The sequence below is a fragment of the Zingiber officinale genome, chromosome 8B, assembly GCF_018446385.1.
Source record: "Zingiber officinale cultivar Zhangliang chromosome 8B, Zo_v1.1, whole genome shotgun sequence".
Taxonomy (NCBI): domain Eukaryota; kingdom Viridiplantae; phylum Streptophyta; class Magnoliopsida; order Zingiberales; family Zingiberaceae; genus Zingiber; species Zingiber officinale.
In genome coordinates this window covers 20,358,215-20,378,656 of record NC_056001.1, presented here as the reverse complement: position 1 = coordinate 20,378,656, position 20,442 = coordinate 20,358,215, and the positions used below count along the sequence as shown (strand labels likewise).

The following is a 20,442-nucleotide window of genomic DNA, read 5'->3' as shown; positions in this document are numbered from 1 at the left end:
ACACGACTTGAAAAAGAGATAAATCACGGAGGCTTCGTCCAACACAACTTCCCTTTGCACGGGGTCAGATGACCGACCAGTGAGGCATTGTGTACATGTTGGGGATCAACCTTCTGATTTATTGAAACAACACTATATGTAGGTACCAACTGTGTAAACTCATGAGGGCAAAGATATTATATAAATATATATCTTGATTAAATAAAAATAAGGCTTAAACATATCTAGATGGCGAGTAGTATGATTAACTAGTTTCATATGAAAAATGGTTGTACATGTTATGCATGGTAGATTTCTGAGGCTTAAAGAAATTATATTGTAGCTTAACTAAACAATGCTTACTTAACTATTTCAGTCGTTTCACATTTTATTGACAACTTTCTTAGTTTGATATAGTGAAAGTATTGATATTAAGGAGCAAATTACATTTGGAAATAAATAGCATGTTTCTTAAAGATGAGAAAGAGTAACTTAGAAGGGGCGCAATAGTAAATTATTATCATATGACTTTGGTAACGAATTCAACTTATGAAAATAGTCTCTTGCAATGGAATGTAATATTGTATACAATAGATCTAATATGATCTAACTCTTTTCTGAGAGACCCGTATTAATAAAAACTTCATACACCAAACTACGTACCCTTATGAGAAATTGACCAATAACTTTAGCTAGACGAGTACCTACGAGGAAGCTAATGGATTCAAAGTGACTTTTGGTAAGTGGATCTACATAATTGGATCTTAATTACAATGATTTTTACTGTCTTGCTAGGGATAACCCAAAGACACATATAAGATAGGTAATTCATACAAATTGCGCACAATGCAATGCATTTCATTGCACCAAATAGACAAAATAGCAATATTAACATGCTAGTTATCTATAGTCGAAAGGATGTAGGGGACCTCCCTAAAAGGTCAAGCTATGTCATCAACCAAATCAATTACACACATACTTGGTCTTGATATCATATTAGAGTTTTAGATAAAGTAAGAGAGCAATGTATTATCAAGGTGGAGAATGTTGAATCTATCGGGCTTGACTATTAGCCTAATCATCAAGGTGAATGTTTTTTAACATGGTTATGTATGTGAAGGCACTAATTAATTAATATAGAAACATCAGTACAATTAATCAAGTTGTTTAATTCTTTTAATCAAACTCCAATATTAGCATTGATTCTAACTAGTATAATACATACACACATGTATACACACAGACAACCTACTGAATTATGAATTCAGGTGTATGAATCAGGAGTCAAAAGCAACCACACAGGGATGATAAAACCTGAAGTATCTTTTTGAGCCTGGATATGCATGCATGCATGCATACCTGGTGGCGAACATTGATGAAGAGCAAAGCCTAACGACAAGCATCTAAAAGCAAATAGGAACAATAGAAATATAGCACTTGCCAAACAGTTCAAAGTCTTTCCACATAGCGAGAGAGACTGAGAGAAAGAGAGCACACGCGTTGGTAGACAAATTAAGGCACGGCTAGTTAGCCACGGGCGAGCGCACACCAACCTTTTCCCTCAGGCGTTTGCACCCTCCGCAGCCGTGCCGGCCCAAACTCGACATCCATTTAAAGTACAACAACTCGGAAACAAAAGAAAAGAAAAGAAAGAAAAAAGAAAAAGAAAAAGAAGTGAAGAAGAAGAAGAAGAAAAAAAAGAGGAAGAGAAAATAAGCGAAAGTAAAGGGGTAGTAGTAACCCTAAGAACAACAACAGCAGCAACAGTAGCGGCAGTAGCAGCAGAGGGGGGAGATGGAGAGAGAAGGTGTGTTTGTTTGTGTGTGTCGTCCTTGGCGCTTAGAAAGGAGTGACTCCCGTGTTTGCAGCAGCAGCGGCAGCGGCAGCGGCAGCGGCAGAGGCAGCGGCAGCGGCAGCGGCTGTGGGGTAGAAGCCCTCCTTGGGAAGAACATCCTCAGCCCCTTCCTGCAAATTTAAAGATACAAGAGAGGAAAAGAAAAAGGTGAGGGTGTAGTGGTAGTAGTAGTAGTGGTAGTAGTATTAGTGGTAGAGTAGTGGGCTTGCAAGATTCTTCCTGCTCTGATGATCTACGGTGCATGTGTATTCGAGCTAAAACCCAGAAAAAGTATAAAGAAGGAGAGGAAGAGATGTGACCAGGGGATTGACAAGCTCTGGAAGAGATTTAACTTTAGGTTTTTAGAGCAAAAGAAAACATAGTTTCGCTTGTTTACCGGAAGCTGGCGCAGGTTGGCCTTCTTCAGACCCTGATCGGGCATCAGGCCGAAATGGATGTGCGGAAAGTGGGCCCACTGAAACAGCAAATATTGTGGCTCATCTCTTCAACATCCATCAAGGTTCAATCCATCGATCGTATGCACAGTAGTTAAAGTTTAGCAAGCTTACGTTCTTCGCAGCGGCGCTGAAGGCCTCCCTGTGAGTGATGTCGGGATTCCCAGCCTTAATGCGTTGGATTTCGTCCCTGCAGCATTTGACCATGCATGTACAAGAATTATTAATGGATAGCCTTAGCTTGTAATTTAGCCATGGACGCTCTGCCCTTCACTTACTTGATGAATCGATTGTACGCAGATGGAACTCTCTGCCTCTTCTCCGGAGCTGCACAAGTTTAATTACATGCACCTTAATTCCATCGTTAATTTTAAAGCTACAGCTTGCGTTATATATATATATATATGTTGTGCAGTAATCAGCAATTAGGATATATGGATATTATAGTTGCGGACGATCGAGCAAGCTAGCGAGTGATGATGAAGGGAACAGAAATTATGGAGAAGAGAGTGAGGAGGGAAGGCACTATTGCTACAGGGAAGAGCTTGAAGGCGAGGTACGCAGTGCAGTTATTGCAGCAGATGGCTTTCCTCTGGTAGACCAGAGACCAGAAGACAAGCTCCTGTGTGGCGATGCAATGAGCTGCTTCTGCAACACATTCTCGCTATTTTGTTTGCATTCTACTCGATTGCACAGTCTTATGCCTCCGTCGCAATTATTCCTTTTGCTGCAGGCTGGAGGAAGATGATGGTGGTGGAGGGAGGGAGGGAGGGAGGGGCAGATAAATATAGGGTTTCAAGTTACTGCAAGTGCAAGTGTAATGCGCATATCGTAATTAGCTAGAGAGGGAAAGGGAAGCGTTTTTAAAGATGAGGAAGAAGCTCTCACGTCTGTTGACCACTGGGGCGCGTGGGAGCTGGTCGTCTTCCACCCCTTTCACTGCAGGCGCCATAGCGTTGCCGTTGTTAATGCCGGCGGCGGCGTTGCTGCTGATGAGGCTGCTGCCGTTGTTGCTGCAGCTGTTGCCGTTGTTAGTATTGCATAGCATGGAGGGATCCAGCAGCAAGCTCGGCGGCTGGCACTGCAGCTCATCCTGATCCGTTAACCGCAGCGCAGTAGATGTAGTCAGCTAGCTAGCGAACCAAACAATCACGAGCACATGGAAGCTTAAGCATATCACATACCAGGAGGTTTTGATGAGGTGGGTTGAAGCAGCCATGGCTGAGGTGGTGGAGCTGGTTGGCGGCGGGGAGAAGAAGGCCTCTCATGTTGACGGAGAGGAGGTTGGTGCAGTGGCCGCACCTCACCGTCACCGTCTTGAACAAGCTGGTGTAGGGAACGCTCACCTGCATGGAGATCATCAGCAGGAAGAAATCAATCACCTGAAACTCAGCAAAATCGAAGAGGAACAGGGCAGGAAAAATCTAGAGATGGACAGGAAGGGAATAAATCAGAAAGCGAGATGGATATAGGCATATGCATATGTACCGCGAGGACGGTGTCGCAAAAGTTGCAGTGGACGTAGCAGAGGTGCTCGGAAGGGGGTGGGGAGAGGTGGTCCAAGGAAAAGGCGGCTGAGGAGGATGACATGGTGGTGGGATTTGACGGGTGGTGGGTGGTCGGGTGGGTGGCCAACCGACGCGATCGATCGATGGAATGGAAGGAGCTAGGCGATCGAGGGGACGGAATCCTTGCCCTCCCTGCAGCCGCCGCGCGCGCGGGTGCTGTAGTCGTGGTAGTGTTTGTCGCCTGAGAGAGACTGGGGAGGGAGAGAGCTAGCTGAGATGAGCGAATAAGATTCTCTTCCTAACTGCTTTCGCTATGATTCTTGATTTGATGCTTTGATTTGATGCTTTGATTGATGGATGATTCTATATTTCCTCGGATCTGTAGTTCCCCGATTTGAAAAATGGGAGGAGAGAAGGCGGCCAGGGCGAGCCCGAGTGAGAGAAAGAGGTGGAGATCAGCAGGGTGAATGGAAAGATGGTGGAAAGAAGAAAGAGAGAAGAAAGGAGATAAGAAAGAGATCGAGCTAGCGAAGAAAGGAAAATGGTGGAGCTGATGAGATGAGATGATGGCTCAGGCCTGCGTGATACAGAACAGAGAGTAGTAGTAAACATATAGGCAGGCCCAAAGAAACCAAGGCAGAGAAAAGAAAAACTCTTCCTCTCTCCTCTCTCCTCTCTCCTCTCTCCTCTCTCGCAACATATAAGACACAGTACAGCCACCGCAGCACACCTCCACTGTTTAAAGAACACTAAGGTATGTGGATGGAGTGTTAAGGAATGGTCTCCTTTCCACTGTTTCAGCCAAAGAATGTTTATTATCTTTATGTAGGGCTAATCAAATTTCAGTTCCTGCATGTCTCGAGTAAGGATATTGGCCATATATATCTTTGTCATCTCTACGACCTCATTTTTCAGATCATGCCTTGCATTTAGCAAGATATGCTTGGTATATAGTCCTAGCTAATAATTATTGACTCTTAATTCGCCAAGGATTGTTGGTGAGCCCTACCTACATTGAAATCAAGTTTTGTGGAGAAAGTTTTATTTTTCTTAAAAGGAATTTATCGAGATATATATGAGAATGAGCTGTCTTTAAAGTCATTGAAAAGTGTTCTATATCAATTAATTGATGTATTTCAAAGCCTGATGAAGAACAGATAAACTCTCGTGAAATTAGCTAGATAATATCACAAATATATTCAAGAATGAATGATAAGATAGAATTTTTTTTATTATATGTTGAATAAATCTTTTCAAACAACGAAGATGTTTTCACAAAGAAAACAATGGATTTTACTTTCTTAGCCACAATGACTCCAACTCCAATATCTAAGTCATTACATCAAATTACAAATAATGAAACAATAGGGTCTTAATAATCCTCTTCTTGATAAAGCATTATTTAGTTAATAGTTGTCTTTTTAGGGGTGATACAATGGTTAAGATATGGGATGTTATCATATGAGATATTGGGGTCGAAACGACTTATCCAAGCATATTTTCTCCAAATCTTAGTCACTTGTACTAATAGCTAGTAGTCACCCGTGATTTACCTCCGCTATGTTGACCTAGAGACGGATTGGTAAAGGCGCTGGAAGCGAGTGAATCGTCATTTGCCACATTATTTAGTTAATAGTTAGGATCTCCTCGGAGCAGTGTGATGGTTAAGGTATGGGAACTACCTGTACTAATGGCTAGTAATTATTCGTGATTTTTCTCCTCTATATTAATTTATGGATAAATTGACAGAGATGTTAGGAATGAGTGAATCACCTTTATCATATTATTAGTTAATAGTTTGATGAAGATATAAACAATCATATTGTGCATGGAGATACATAAGTCAAATAGTTGTTGATTAGCTAGACATCAAATTTTCACATGCTTTTGCAAGCATCAAAAATTGGATTTATAATAAGACATGCCTCTTCAATATTGTATTATCAAAGTTTAGGTGCAATAATAGTGCACAAATATAAAAAAATATTAAACTAGATAACGTCGAATTGGTCCAATTTTATTGAAGTTTTTTTATTGATTATCAAAATAAATGAATCAATGAATAATCCAGAAACCTAACAACCTAACCTAAGTGAAACATCCTTATTTTAAGTAGTGAGGAATTATTTTAATGCAGAATGTGTCTTCAAGGTAGTGAGGAATTATTTTAATGGTTTATTGATATGATAGTGAGAAGCACACTTGAGAAATATAATTTCTCCTCGAGATTGGGGAATTTAACATCCTAATAAGTGAAACATTTCAAGTATAACAAAGGAAAGTGTCTACTTATTTCTAAATACTTTATTGACATGACAGTGAGAAATCATAACGAATCTACTATGACTCCCTCATACTTGGGGCTTGCTAGGGTTTCACCACAAAAGTCCATGTCCTTAACTTTTTTTTAGAGGAATAACCTATTAAACTACTCAATTTTCCTTCATGTGTTTAGCTAGCATAGTTGAGTTTTATCTTCTTTTTTTTTATCTTTTTCTTTTTTACATTTTTTTTTTGGTCTTCTTTTAAGGATGCAGAAGACATTTTGGGGGATAAATATACTTTACCTCAAGTGAAGTAGAACACACTTAGGAGATATATTTTTACCAAAAAAATCTGCTAGATACTTGATTAGTTACTCATGAGGAACTAAATGTTCCATCATAGGCAAGAAATATCACATACGACAAAGGAAAGTGGCTACATGTCTCAACATATTTTATTAACACAATAGTAAAGTGTTAGACGATCTTGTTGTCAAAAATACAAGAGAATGTCGTCTGAACGAAAATTACAATTAAAACAATTCAAACTTATTTGTTAAGATATCTTGAGCTAATAATCTCAAATTGTCGGCATGAGTTAGATTAAGCCAAGTTGTTGGAACATTGTTGGTTGACTGCTGAGTGTCTACTTCTTGAGTCCAAGTGGGAAGCGAAATGTTGAATCGAAACACCGAGTTCTGAGTTAGAATAGTTGAGAGCCGAACCGATCTAGTCGCCGATAGAAGTATAAACGAATCAAACCGCTCACTAGCTATTTGGGTCTTGATAGATTCGAAAAAAAATTTCATTCGAGTTGTTTGATTGGGTTAATAAGCCAAGCTCAAACCTAATTTTAAGTTGAAAAATATTATTGAGTTGAGCTGAAACTTAATAGTATTTGGTTCATGAACTCATGAACACGTTCGTTTAGAAACATGCTAACGTATTCGTTAAGAGGCTCACGAGTATGTTCGTTGTTGTTATTATTATTATTGTTATTATTATTATTATTATTATTATTATTATAGTTAAATATAATAATATCTTAATAATTATTAAAGTTGAAAATAATAACTAAAAGTGTACTTAGTAAATCAAAGGGACATGCGTGGTGGAATAAGAAAGTATAAGAGAAAGTGAAGGAAAAATGAACCGCTTATAAGAAATTATATATATGTAAGAATGAGAAAAATATAAAATAACCAAGAAAGAGTCTAAGAAAATAGTGAATGAAGTAAAAAAAATAAAACTTTTAAACGTAGATACAAAAGAAAATGAAAGTGATATTTATAGAATAGCTAAAGTGAGATAAAGGAAAGTAAGAGATCTTATCTAAATAAAATATAATAAAGATGAATGTAATATGGTACTAGTAAACGATTAAGAAATAAAAGAGTTGTGGAAAATATATTTTCATCAATTTTTTAATGAAAGTTTAGGTGATCAACTTAACTTAGGTAATTTAAGTAGGTCAAATGAGTATAAAAATTTTAATTTTTATTGTAGAATTCAAACTTCAAAGGTAGAACAAGTTTTAAATATGATGCACAATGGAAAATTTATTGGACCAAATAATATTCTGATAGTGGTATAGAATTACCTTGGGGAACAAGGCATTGAAACTTTACAAAATTATTTAACATAATATTAAAAATGAAAAAAAATACTTTATCAATGGCAAGTAAGTACTCTAAATCCCTTATATAAGAATAAGGGAGAAATATAAAATTATATAAATTATAGGAGTATTAAACTAATGAGTAATATCATGAAACTTTAGGAAAGAGTATAGAGAAAAGATTGAGGAAGGAGACCATAGTGACCGAAAATCAATTTAGATTTATACCTGAAAGGTCCACAATAGAAGTTATACATCTTCTCATATAACTAATTGAAAAGTATCGGGACCAAAAATAAAATCTAGACATGGTATTCATTGACTTAGAAAAATCTTATAATAGAGTCTCAAAAGAAATTATATGAAGAATTCTAGAAAAGAGAAGTGTTAGAATAACATATATTGAACTAATTAAAGATATATATGAGGATATAGCGATCAGAATAAAAAACTTAAGGCAGATTAACTAAAGCATTTCCAATAAAGATACGATTATATCAAGCATCAATTCTAAGTTTTTATCTTTTTACACTAATTATAAATGAACTCACTCGATACATTCAAAGCACAGTGTTGTGGTATATATTATTTGTAGATGATATTCTTTTGGTACATGAGACACGTAAAAAAGTAAATAATAAACTAAAATCTTGGTGGAAAATATTAGAAGTGAAAGATTTTAGACTTTGTAGAGTAAAGATAGAATATATGGAATTTAAGTTTAATAATTTAGATGTAATGAGAAAATTATTAAGATAGGAGATGATGAATTATCTGGAACTGAGAGTTTGAAGTATTTAGAATCAGTTTTATAAAATAATAGAAGGATTGAGAGAGATGTCTGACATTAAATACAAGCAGGATTGTTGAAAATGGAGAAGAGTGTCAAGTGTTTTATGTGATCGTAAAGTACCTCTAAAACTTAATAAAAAGTTCTATAAAATGGTAGATAGACCTGCTATGTTATATGACACTGAATGTTGAAATATGATTTAAGTATATGAGCAGAAGATGAGAGTTGTAGAGATGAGGATAAGGTGGATGTATAGTGATGCGGTGATAAGGAAGAGCCTACCTGTCACAAGTCAATTGTCACAGTGTAGGTCAAAGTCAAGGCGGTCAACACCAAGGCTTAAGCAAGGCTCGGCTGCATCCGAGCGGGAAGAGGTTCATCGGCAGATCGGAGGGATCCTTGTCTAATCAGCCATTTGAGAAAACAAGTATAGTTAACCCGGTCGGCAAGAGAACAAGCTAAGCGGGACGGGAGCCCGAGCCAAGCGGGCCACCCGTCTGGCTCAGAGAATGGCGTTGGCATTATACACATAATGAGTTGATAAAATGATAAGAGAGGAAATGAAGGATAATTAATAAAGGAAAGAGAAAATCAAATAGAACACTCCATCTATCATTAAATGAGAAGAAGGCAAGACAAAGATATCTTCTATCGGTAATCAATATCATTAAATAGGAGAAGATGGAGGGTCACCAGAAAAGGTATATAAAAAGGGAATGCCAGAAAGGAGCGAGGTCTTCATCCCGTCAGCAGAACAACCATCTCCCCGGCTTTCCAATTTCGTGCCTTCGGACAGGATCATTTTGGCATCATCTGTGGGAACGTAGCCTGCATGCGAATGAGAAGATGGAAGACGCAGAACGATTCACGATAGTAACGCTGACGCAAGAGGAGCTCGACAAGCTGATACAAGCCCAGGCCACCAGGAAAAAAGAGGCACCCGTCGAACCAGCGGTGACATCCAAGCGGCGTCAACCGAGCAGCCATCAGCCTCCTAAAGAACCCCGATCAGGAGGAACTCAAACACAACACAAGCCTAGGACGCACGCCTTGCAGCATGTTGGGGTCGAGCGCCCAAAATCCTCCAGGGGCAAAATGTAGTCGTCGATGTTTTGCACCTTCCATCAGTTGACGACTCATAATACACGAGACTACTATCTGGCTAACAGACCGACCCCAAGAAGGTAGTATCGTCAGTCACCGTCGCTCGATCAGAGATATTGTTGGAACCCCAAGGTCTTTTGATGTGATCAAACAAGTTAAGTTAGGTCCTGCGTTTGTTTAACCCTTGTGTCTAAGTGTGCAGGAGCTTAGGAACACAGGAAGTCGAGCGGAAGACACGGCTAGCGAGAAGGACGGCACGGGGAGAGAGCCGACGGGCTCGGTGCATCCGATGGACGAGGTGACCGCGGAAGAGTACACCGGTGGACGAGAAGAACCTGCGCGGCGTTCGAGGGACGAGAAACCGGGAAGGAAGGCTGCTCGAGGAGAAGGCTGGAACTTGGGTTCGGGTGAGCCCTATTCCGGATGGCCGAGATCACCCAAGCTAGCGGAGCCGGAGCGAACAAGACCCGGACCGAGACGAGCTGAACCGGAGGCGAAAAAGTCAACATTGTTGACTTTGGGCTCCGGGGCGCCCGGAGCAGTCCGGGGCGCCCGGAGCCCTCCAGGGCGCCCGGAACCCTCCGGGGCGCCCTGAGCAGTGAAATTGACCAGATCGAGTTTTGACTCGATCTGAACGTTGGGGGATAAGTTTTATCCCCCCTAGGGCGCCCGGAACCCTTCCAGGCGCCCCGACCAAGGCTATAAATATAGCCTTGGTCCAGAAGCTTTAGAATGAACTCACTGATTGTAAATCCAGTGCTTGCACGCTCTCCTTTAGTCTAAGCTTCTGTTTTCTGCGCTACATTGCTGTACGAGGCTTCTCCGCCTGAAGGAGATTTTTATTGAGCTTAATCTTCCTTGGATTAACAACCACATCGGTTGTAACCAAGTAAATACTTTTGCCTCACTTTTTCTTTATGCTTTTAATTTACTGCTTAGTTGATTTATGTAAGTGTTAGCTTAAAGAGTTCGATGAGGGTTTGTTTTTCTTTTTGTGTTAGCAGGATATCCAACAACCCCCTCCTAGCCGGCCCAATGGTCCTACAAGTGGTATCAGAGCCGAGATGCCTCAGAAGGACTAACCGCCATCTGAAGCAACAAAACAATGGCAGGAGCTAGCGACTATCCACCAACATTCGAGGGGGAGCTTGCTTCTTGGAAGCAACAAATGACGGTATTTCTTAACTCTGATATTGGTATTTCTCTAATAATGAAAACAGGTTATGAAGCATCAAAGACAACGAATGGAGAAGAACTCGATCTACGCCTATGGAACAAGAAGCAACGTGACGAGTCAATGGCAAACGGTCGGGCAGAGTTTCACATTTTAACCGCAATACCAAACGAAGACTTTGATAGAGTTGGCGAATACAACAGCGCAAAAGAACTTTGGAAAAAGTTCTTAAAACTCTACGAAGAACCGATTGAAGCCCTCCCCTCAGTAGACATCGAGCCGTCATCAGAAGAATCCGAGACGGAAGAAATTACCGAGACAACCCCAACAGCCGAAGTACATCCCGAGATCGATGAAGGGGGAGAATCTTCAGAAGAAATTAATTCAATAGGGGGAGAACCAACGGCCAACGAGGCAAGTAAGGTATGGTCTCTACCTTCTGAACAACCGGTTAATTCAATAGAAAAATTGCCTGAAGATTTTTGCGATTTAAAAATTGAATTACCGAAAAAAAATTTTGAATTAGAAAATCAATTGTCAAATTTGTCTTGCAAATTAGAAACATTATCAAAAGAAATTTGCAAATTTAAAAATATTTTGACAAAAGACTTATGCAAATTAGAAGAATTTTTTGAATTACAAATTACTCTCTCGGAAGAATTTTGCGATTTAGAAATTGAGTCACCGAAAAGGTGTTTCGGATTAAGAAATCTATTGTTAATAGATTCCTGTAAATTAGAATTTTTGTTGTTAAAAAATTCTTGCAAATTACAAAATATTCTTTCGAACGAATTTTTCTCATTGCCGAAAGAATTTTTTATATTGTCGAAAAATTTTATCAAGTTAGAATCTATGCTATTTGAATATTTTTGTGAAGTTGCAATTCAAAAAATAATAGAAATTAACATGATACAAATTATTGCATGTTTAATATCTGTGGCTTTAAATTTGAAAAAGTGTAATTTGAGAATTATGAAAAATTGAAATGGAAATTTAAAACTTGCTGATATAAGTATCAGTATAAAATAAATAAATAAATAAATGCATAGAAAATTTATTTTTAATGCTATCAATTTTTTAAACTTTCTTGCATAAATTTTTGGGCTTAAAAAGATTTATTTCTGGTAAAAACTTAGAAATTTTTCAAGAGTCATTCCTTGACTTAGAAATTTTGTTTAACTTGGAAATATCTTTTCTCCGAAAAACATTGAAATAGATTTCTATAATTTTTCTAAGTGTCAAACCCTTAGACTGTTTTTGAAACCCCTATTTTTATGTGATCAAAGGGGGAGAAGTATGTTAAGTCTAGGGGGAGGTAATATAATTTTTCATTTGGAAAATATTTGGACTTATTTGGAATATAAATTGTTTTTATTGCATATGGTTACCCTAACTTAACTTGGGTTGCTCACATCAAAAAGGGGGAGATTGTTGGAACCCCAAGATGTTTTGATGTGATCAAACAAGTTAAGTTAGGTCCTGCGTTTGTTTAACCCTTGTGTCTAAGTGTGCAGGAGCTTAGGAACACAGGAAGTCGAGCGGAAGACGCGGGTAGCGAGAAGGACGGCACGGGGAGAGAGCCGACGGGCTCGGTGCGTCCGAGGGACGAGGTGACCGCGGAAGAGTACACCGGTGGACGAGAAGAACGTGCGCGGCATTCGAGGGACGAGAAACCGGGAAGGAAGACTGCTCGAGGAGAAGGCTGGAACTTGGGTTCGGGTGAGCCCTAGTCCGGATGGCCGAGATCACCCAAGCTAGCGGACCGGAGCGAACAAGACCCGGATCGAGACGAGCTGAACTGGAGGCGAAAAAGTCAACGTTGTTGACTTTAGGGTCCGGGGCGCCCGGAACCCTCCGGGGCGCCCGGAACCCTCCGGGGCGCCCTGGCAGTGAAATTGACCAGATCGAGTTTTGACTCAATCTGAACATTGGGGGATAAGTTTTATCCCCCCTAGGGCGCCCGGAACCCTTCCAGGCGCCCCGACCAAGGCTATAAATATAGCCTTGGTCCCGAAGCTTTAGAATGAGCTCACTGATTGTAAATCTAGTGCTTGCACGCTCTCTTTTAGTCTAAGCTTCTGTTTTCTGCGCTACATTGCTGTACGAGGCTTCTCCGCCTGAAGGAGATTTTTATTGAGCTTAATCTTCCTTGGATTAACAACCACATCGGTTGTAACCAAGTAAATACTTTTGCCTCGCTTTTTCTTTATGCTTTTAATTTACTGCTTAGTTGATTTATGCAAGTGTTAGCTTAAAGAGTTCGAGGAGGGTTTGTTTTTCTTTTTGTGTTAGCAGGATATCCAACAACCCCCTCCTAGCCGGCCCAACGGTCCTACAGATATAAGCGCCGATTAGCTGGGCGAAGGGAAAGAGAAATGACAGAGGTTGAACTACGTCACAATCAACTCAACAATGGAATAATCTAAATCTTGATTGGCAGGCCAAACGGAGACGACCCTCAGCTCGAGAGGAAGAAAATAAGAGCAACACCACTCAAGGTGAGATAGGAATGATCGTCGGGGGACTGATCGGCGGTGATTCCAATCGAGTGATAAAGTTGCACACTCGGCGACTTGAAATTCACGCGGTCGGCTGCAATAAGGAGAAGACCAAAGGACCTGTGATCAGCTTCAGTCTGAAGGATTTGGAGGGAGTAGAGATCCCCCATGACAATGCCATGATTATCCGAGAGATAATAGCTAATTATGTTATTCACCGTACTTTTATGGACACAGGAAGCTCGGTGAACATTATATTCAAGAAGGTGCTCAATCAGCTGCAAATCGACCAAGGCGATTTACTGCCCATGACGACTCCACTCTACGGGTTCACGGCAACGAAGTGTTGCCGATCGACCAACTGCGCCTGGCCATCTCGCTCGGCGAAGAGCCACTGAAGAGGACACGGACGACCAATTTCATCGTGGTGGATGCGCCATCAGCCTACAACGTCATTCAGGGCCGACCAACACTGAATGAGTTCTGAGCGATAGTATCCACTTTCTGCCAGAAGATCAAGTTCCCGGTGGGGGACAAGGTCAGAGGCGATCAGTTAGTCGCTCGGCATTGCTACGTTGAGATGGTCAGAACGGAAGCATGAACCGTCGGAAGACACCACGCTTGGAGGTGAGTGCTATCATGGAGAAACCCCTTGCTCTAGTCTACGATGAAAAGGAGGAGGTCCAGATCCATCCAAACCGATTGGAGGCCACTACCTTTATCACCACTGATCTAGATCTCAGTTGGCTACCCAACAGCTATCAGGGGCATTCGAGATTAGCAGCTCCCGATTCAAATTATATGTAGAAGCCTTCAAGAAGCTAAAGGTAAATTTTCAAGAGGTCACTATATAGAAGATCCCCCGATCGGACAATCAAGCAGCAGATGAGCTAGCTAAGTTAGCTAGTTCATTATCACCAGTCGTGATCAACCATCCAATAGAACAGGTCTCGCTGGTGGCGCACATTGACCGGATGGAGGGAGTGGTCTGCTCAAGCGATTGGAGAATGTCGCTGATCGAATTCCTCCGATCAGGTATCACGCTGGTAGACCAAGAAGTAATGCGACTATTAAATAGGAGGGTTGGACTGTTCACCTTGGTCGGAGATTAGCTGTATAAGAGAGCCTTCTCCAGACTCTTACTCAAATGCGTTGGACTAGAGGACGCAGAGTACATCCTCTAAGAAGTTCACCAAGGCTCCTGGGGGAATCATTCGGGCGGTCATTCGCTGGCTCGAAAGATCCTCCTAACCGGGTATTTTTGGCCAAATCTCCAAGAGGATATCGCTCGGACAGTAGCTACCTGTCTGTCCTACCAAAGGTATCATATATAACATCCCACATCGACCAACCGAGGAGATAAAGACATCCATAGTGTCTTGCCTGTTCAACCAATGGGGTATGGACATCGTGGGGTTGTTCCCCATGGAAATCGGTCAGCGAAGGTTCCTGCTCGTCGCAGTAGACTACTTCTCAAAATGGGTGGAGGCCGAACCATTTGCCAAGATAAGTGAACAGATGGTCATCAAGTTCATCTGGCAAAATATCTTGTGTCGGTTCGACATCCCTCGACGGCTTGTCTTAGACAACCGGGAGGCACAAAGAATGGTGCAAAGGCTATGGTATCCAACAAACCTTCACCTCAGTGGCTTACCCCCCAAAGCAACGGCCAGGTGGAAGTCACCAATCAGGAGATTCTCAGAGGATTGCAAGATCGGCTCGACCACGCAGGAGGCAGCTGGGTCGACGAACTCTCTAGCGTCCTATGGGCCCTGCACACGATGCTAAAGGAGGCAACTGACGTAACGTCATTCCATCTAGTGTACGGTGATGAAGCACTAGTCGCGGTGGAAGTCAGAGTGGAGTCTGATCGGGTGCAGGACGACGATGAGGAGAACGACGAGCGGAGACTGATGGAGCTAGACTTGGTCGACGAAGCACGGGACAAGGCTACCGTTCGGCTTATGGCATACTGGCAGCGGATGAAGCAGAGCTACAACCGGAGGGTTAACTTATGGTCCTTCTAGGTCGACGATCTAGTGTGGTAAAAGATAAAGCCAGTCGATGACGTCACCAAACTCAAAGCTCCATGGGTGGGACCCTATAAGGTCGTGCAAAAACTCCGCTCGGGAGCATATTATTTAGAAGACAATGATAAAAGATGGCTCGAGCGACCGTGGAATGCGAACCACCTCCAACCCTATAGGGCTGGGTAAGAGGTGTGTGAATAGTTATATTTACCTGTATGTGCGTGCATGACTTCCAAATACATGACAAATATAAATAAAATCACAAGCGGTCTAGCGGCGACCCTAAACCCATGTCGTCATCAGCGGTCAAGCAGCGACCTTAAACCCTAGTTTTCATCAGCGGTCGAGTGGTGACCTTAAATCCATGTTGTCATCAGTGGTCGAGCGGCGACCTTAAACCCTAGTCTTCATCAGCGGTCAAGCGACAACCTTAAACTCATGTCGTCATCAACGGTCGAGCGGTGACCTTAAACTCTTGTCTTTATCAGCGGTCGAGCGGCGACCTTAAACCCTAGTCTTCATTAGTGGTCGAGCGGCGACCTTAAACTCATGTCATCATCAGCGGTCGAGCGGCGACCTTAAACCCATGTCATCATCAGCGGTCAAGCGGCAACCTTAAAACCTAGTATTCATCAGCGGTCGAGCGGTGACCTTAAACCCTTGTCTTCATCAGCAGACGAGCGACGAACTTAAACCCTAGTCTTCATCAACGGTCGAGCGGCAACCATAAACCCAAGTCTTCATCAGCGGTCAAGTGGTGACCTTAAACCCTTGTCTTTATCAGCGGTCGAGCGGCAACCTTAAACCCGAAACTAATCGGTCGGCTACACAGATAACTCTTTGCCGATCAACAAAGTCACACTTGAGTTTGCACGACAACTCTTGAACTAAAATGCAAGTCGAAAAATTAAAATACCAAACGGCGAGAAAGAATATAAGAGTTAGCCGGACGGACGAGCATTCATTGATACTTAAGAAAATTTTTACAGAAGCAAAACTCAACAGGCTCACTCCAAATAATCCAAGACATCGTCATGCAGTGACTCAGTCAGCTTGTCTCGACTGATGACCTTGCTTGTCAGGGTGGAGGGGAGATAGCCGCTTTCCTTAAGTTGATTGAGCATCTCGTCGATAGCAAGGTCAAATAGACGAAGTGCCCGATCGATGACCTTATCATTAAAAACATCCAAGCAGATGTAGGCCTGCTTCATGAGATCAAACCTACTTGATTCAGCTCCCTGGTAAGTCTAAGGTCGCGCGACAAGCCTTCAGCTCTTCCTTCAAATTAGTCAACTCTTCATCTTTTGTGGCGAGCTAGGTCTTCACTATGGTCTACTCGGATGACCATCCGTGCCGCTTAGCCTTCAGCGCAGCCTCATCCTCCTTCAGGTTCTGAGCCAACACCCGAAACTCTTTATTTTTTATCTCTAGATCTTCAATGGCATGGAGTTCCTGGTGTTACCCGAGTGGATTTTGGACTCAAAGGAAGCAGCTTGTTTATTAAGTCAGGCCAGATGTACCGCCTGCTCATCACTCTTGCCTTTCTCTGCTTCGAGCTGCTCGGAGCTCTTATGCAGATCGGCTCTTAGTTAAGTCATCTCAACACTCATCTGCTCCAGCTGCGCCTTGGAAGCAGATGATTGGTCGATCGATGCCCGCAACTGCTTGACTTCCTACTCCAAAAATGCGAGCCTTTGGCACATGGCCAAACTCTCCACCCAATACTACGAAGAATGAAAAAAATTTTAGAGACGAGCAGCGATGAATACTAACATGTAAAATACTTACCCCAGTGGACATCTGGGTATGACTATCAACAAGCACCCCTTGAGGCATGACCACCGCACGGACCTTGGCATCGGCCCATATCTGTGCAAGTGACCCCTGGATAATTATTTGGTATTTCGAGACTCGGGAGTTAGCGCTGTCAAAATCGTGCCACTCATCCATTGGTAGATGGATGACTGCCATTATCTAGCACTGGCCACTCAGAGCGGACGGGGCTGAGGTTGTTCTGCCCCCCCCCCCCCCCAACGATTGAGATGTTGATGCCAGGTGGATGCGAAACTTCTGAGTCTTCGACGGTGGAGGCGGTAAGAAAGTAACCGGCGACGCACAGATTGTTCCTTGTGGCAGACTAGACAATGACAACATTCGATCGAATGAAAGTGAAGTATGTGGGATGGTTGTCACTTGCTCGGGCATAGGTGTAGAGGTTTCACCCCGTTCATATGACAGATGTGGGCTTGTCCTGGTTGGAGTCTGTGTAACGGAGGTAGTGGATTGGGCGGCAATCTCCGCGTGGCACCTCTTCCGGCTTATCAGCGGCTCCCCTGAAGAAGCCGATTCCGAGGCCTCGGCAACTGGAATTATCGGAAGTCGCTTGGGCAGGGAATTCGCTATGATAACCACGCCATCACCAACCATACAGTTGGCTACTCCTTCGCTCCCTTAAGCTGGGGCTCTTGTGCTCTCTCCAAGCGGATCCTCTTGAGAATCAACTGGTTGTAAGCCACGACTCTCCAACTCAACCACGACTGCAACATTAATCTCTACATCTGTGAGTTTGGCTTTGCCAGCCAGACGTGCACGCAACATGACTTAGGCTGTAAAAGAAAAGGAGAAATCAGTTAGATCCAAAAGTTAGACTAAGAAGGAGTGTACCTAGGCTGGATGGAAGCTTTGTACGGATTGGCCTCAAGCCAAACACGTAAAGGACACCCTCCAGAAACAACTTGTGTATATGATATTTCTGACTGGCCAAGCTGGAAGCTACATGAAGGTAGTCCGAGAGGCTCTTGTATTTCTTGAGCTCTGGAGGGTTTGCCCCCTCTAATTGCCACCTGGTTGGGAATTCCGATCGCTCGGGAAAGCGAACGAAGAAGTAGTAGTCCTTCCAATGCTTGTTAGAGGATGACATCTTGTCAAAAAAGACTAAGCCCACTCAGGCTTGAAAGAGAAAAGTCACCGACTCAGATAATTTGGGATAATAGAAATAGCAGAAGAGCCGAAGAATAAGGGGAATCTCATGCAGGCAGAACAAAATGACGACTCTACATAGTAGCTAGAAAGAGTTTGGCACCAGTTGATGGAGAGAAATATGAAAATATTTACAAATGGCAAAAAAGAAAGGGTGGATCAGGAACCACAGACCAGCAGTAAATTGGTCCCTAAAAAAGCATACAAAACCCGAAGGTAGCTCATTCGGGCGGTCAAAAGCTAAGTGAAGACCAATTTGATAATCAGAGAAAATTTCAAAGGCAACTCTCAAACTCTCTGCATCACCTCCATCGAACCTGGACTCAATGGACGTATACCAGAGCCCAGGGACGAAGACAGGAGGTTGAGCAGAGCTTGCCATCAGAAATCAAAGTCGACAGGAAACAATGAAGAAATTTAACTAAAAAGGAGGACGCTAAGAACAATGAACAGATTCGATTGAAAGGAGACGATGGCTTACTAGGGAGATCACTGAGATTGCCGGAAAAGGTGAAGAACGCAGTGTCGCTGAGATGCTCACTAACGAAGACAAAGATGCAAAGTGAGGAAGATGGCAAAGCACGCGAGGTTTATAAACCTCGCAGTCGATCAACCTTAGTCGTCCGATCCAAGGTTACGAAAACCTAGAAGGAGATCCATCCATTGATTTTGAAAAGGAGCACGTCTCGTCATAAGCGGATGTACCACCTGTCACATCGAGCATGCGGCGGCAGTAAGGGACACGTGTCCTGCGATCACCTGATAGCATTTAATGAACTTAATTAAAAGGGCATGGTCGCGTGCTCGGCCATAATTAGCAGGCATTTGCATGGTCTTTAAGAAATTTGGATGACGTCAGTCGCGACCGGACTCGCCCTAGGAAACACATAACGGAAGACAATTTGCCAAGTGTCGCTGCTTATCTTCTCGATCGGCCAAGGAACGAGCCATAGGACTGAACCCAGTAATGGCAAAATACAGCCGAGTGGCGTTGGCTTATGGGCTAACCAGTGATTACAGATCATAATCTGATAGCATTTGGGTCGAACGAGCTTCAGAGCCGCTAAAGACGCATCTTGTCCAATTAGTCGGACTTACAACCTCCTTCGACTAGACTTAAAGGGGAGACTTGTGATACGGTGATAAGGAAGAGCCTACCTGGCATGAGTCAATTGCCACAATGTATGTCAAAGTCAAAGCGGTGAACACCAGGGTTTAAGCAAGGCTCGGCTGCATCCGAGCAGGAAGAGGTTCATCGGTCGATCAGAGGGATCCTTGTCCGATCAGCCATTTGAGTAAACAAGTATAGTTGACCCGGTCGGTAGGAGAATAAGCTACGCGGGCCAGGAGCTCGAGTCAAGCGGACCATCCATCTAGCTCGGAGAATGACATTGGAATTATACACATAATAAATCGATAAAATGATAAGAGAGGAAATGAAGGATAATTAATAAAGGAAAGAGAAAATCAAATAGAACACTCCATCTATCATTAAATGAGAAGAAGACAAGATAAAGATATCCTCTGTCAATAATTAATATAATTAAACAGGAGAAGATGGAGGGTCACCAGAAAAGGTATAAAAAGGGTATGCCAGGTATGAGGAAAGGGAAGAAAATTTTTTATCTTTAGTACTCACTTTTTTCCTCTCCTACTTCTAACTTAAGCATCGGAGGGTCAACGCCAGTGCCCCTTCCCTGGTTTTAGTTTTTGTTTTGTAGAAAGGAGCGAGGTCTTTATCCCGTCAGTGGAACTGCCACCTCCTTGGCTTTCCAGCTTTGCGCCTTCAGATAGGATCATATAGAGATATGAGGATAGACAGAATAAGAAATGAAAGTGTTAGAGAGAAAAGCAAAATTACATCTATTGAGGAAAAAAATTTGAGAGACATATTTAAGATGGTATGAACATGTACTTATATAACTAATAAATACTCCAATTAGGTGATGTACAACTATAACAAATACACACATCAAATGAGAAAAAGGAAGACCAAAAAAGAGTTAGTTAGTAATAATAAAATAAGATAAAATTTATTTACGTATAGATAATGATATAGTATATAATAGAGCCCAATGACATAAAAAAATTAATATAGCCAACCCCATCTATTGGGATAAGGTTTGGCTGTTGTTGTACTCGCCGAGCTCAAAACATCAATGTTTCACTCGGCTAGTTACAAATTCTCTATTAATTATCGATTAAT

General features: G+C 42.2%; 1 protein-coding gene across 1 annotated transcript; it reads right to left on the bottom strand.

Annotated features, from left to right (window-relative positions):
- Nucleotides 1–1,315: 1,315 nt before the first annotated feature.
- Nucleotides 1,316–4,475, bottom strand: LOC122014289 (protein YABBY 4-like). The gene is made up of 7 exons (XM_042570479.1): nt 3,757–4,475; nt 3,453–3,614; nt 3,157–3,361; nt 2,547–2,595; nt 2,383–2,458; nt 2,211–2,288; nt 1,316–1,944 (listed from the first exon to the last, which is right to left on the bottom strand). Exons 1-7 carry the CDS (start codon nt 3,856–3,858, stop codon nt 1,819–1,821), a joined length of 798 nt encoding a protein of 265 aa, XP_042426413.1. The 5' UTR covers nt 3,859–4,475; the 3' UTR covers nt 1,316–1,818.
- Nucleotides 4,476–20,442: the final 15,967 nt, after the last annotated feature.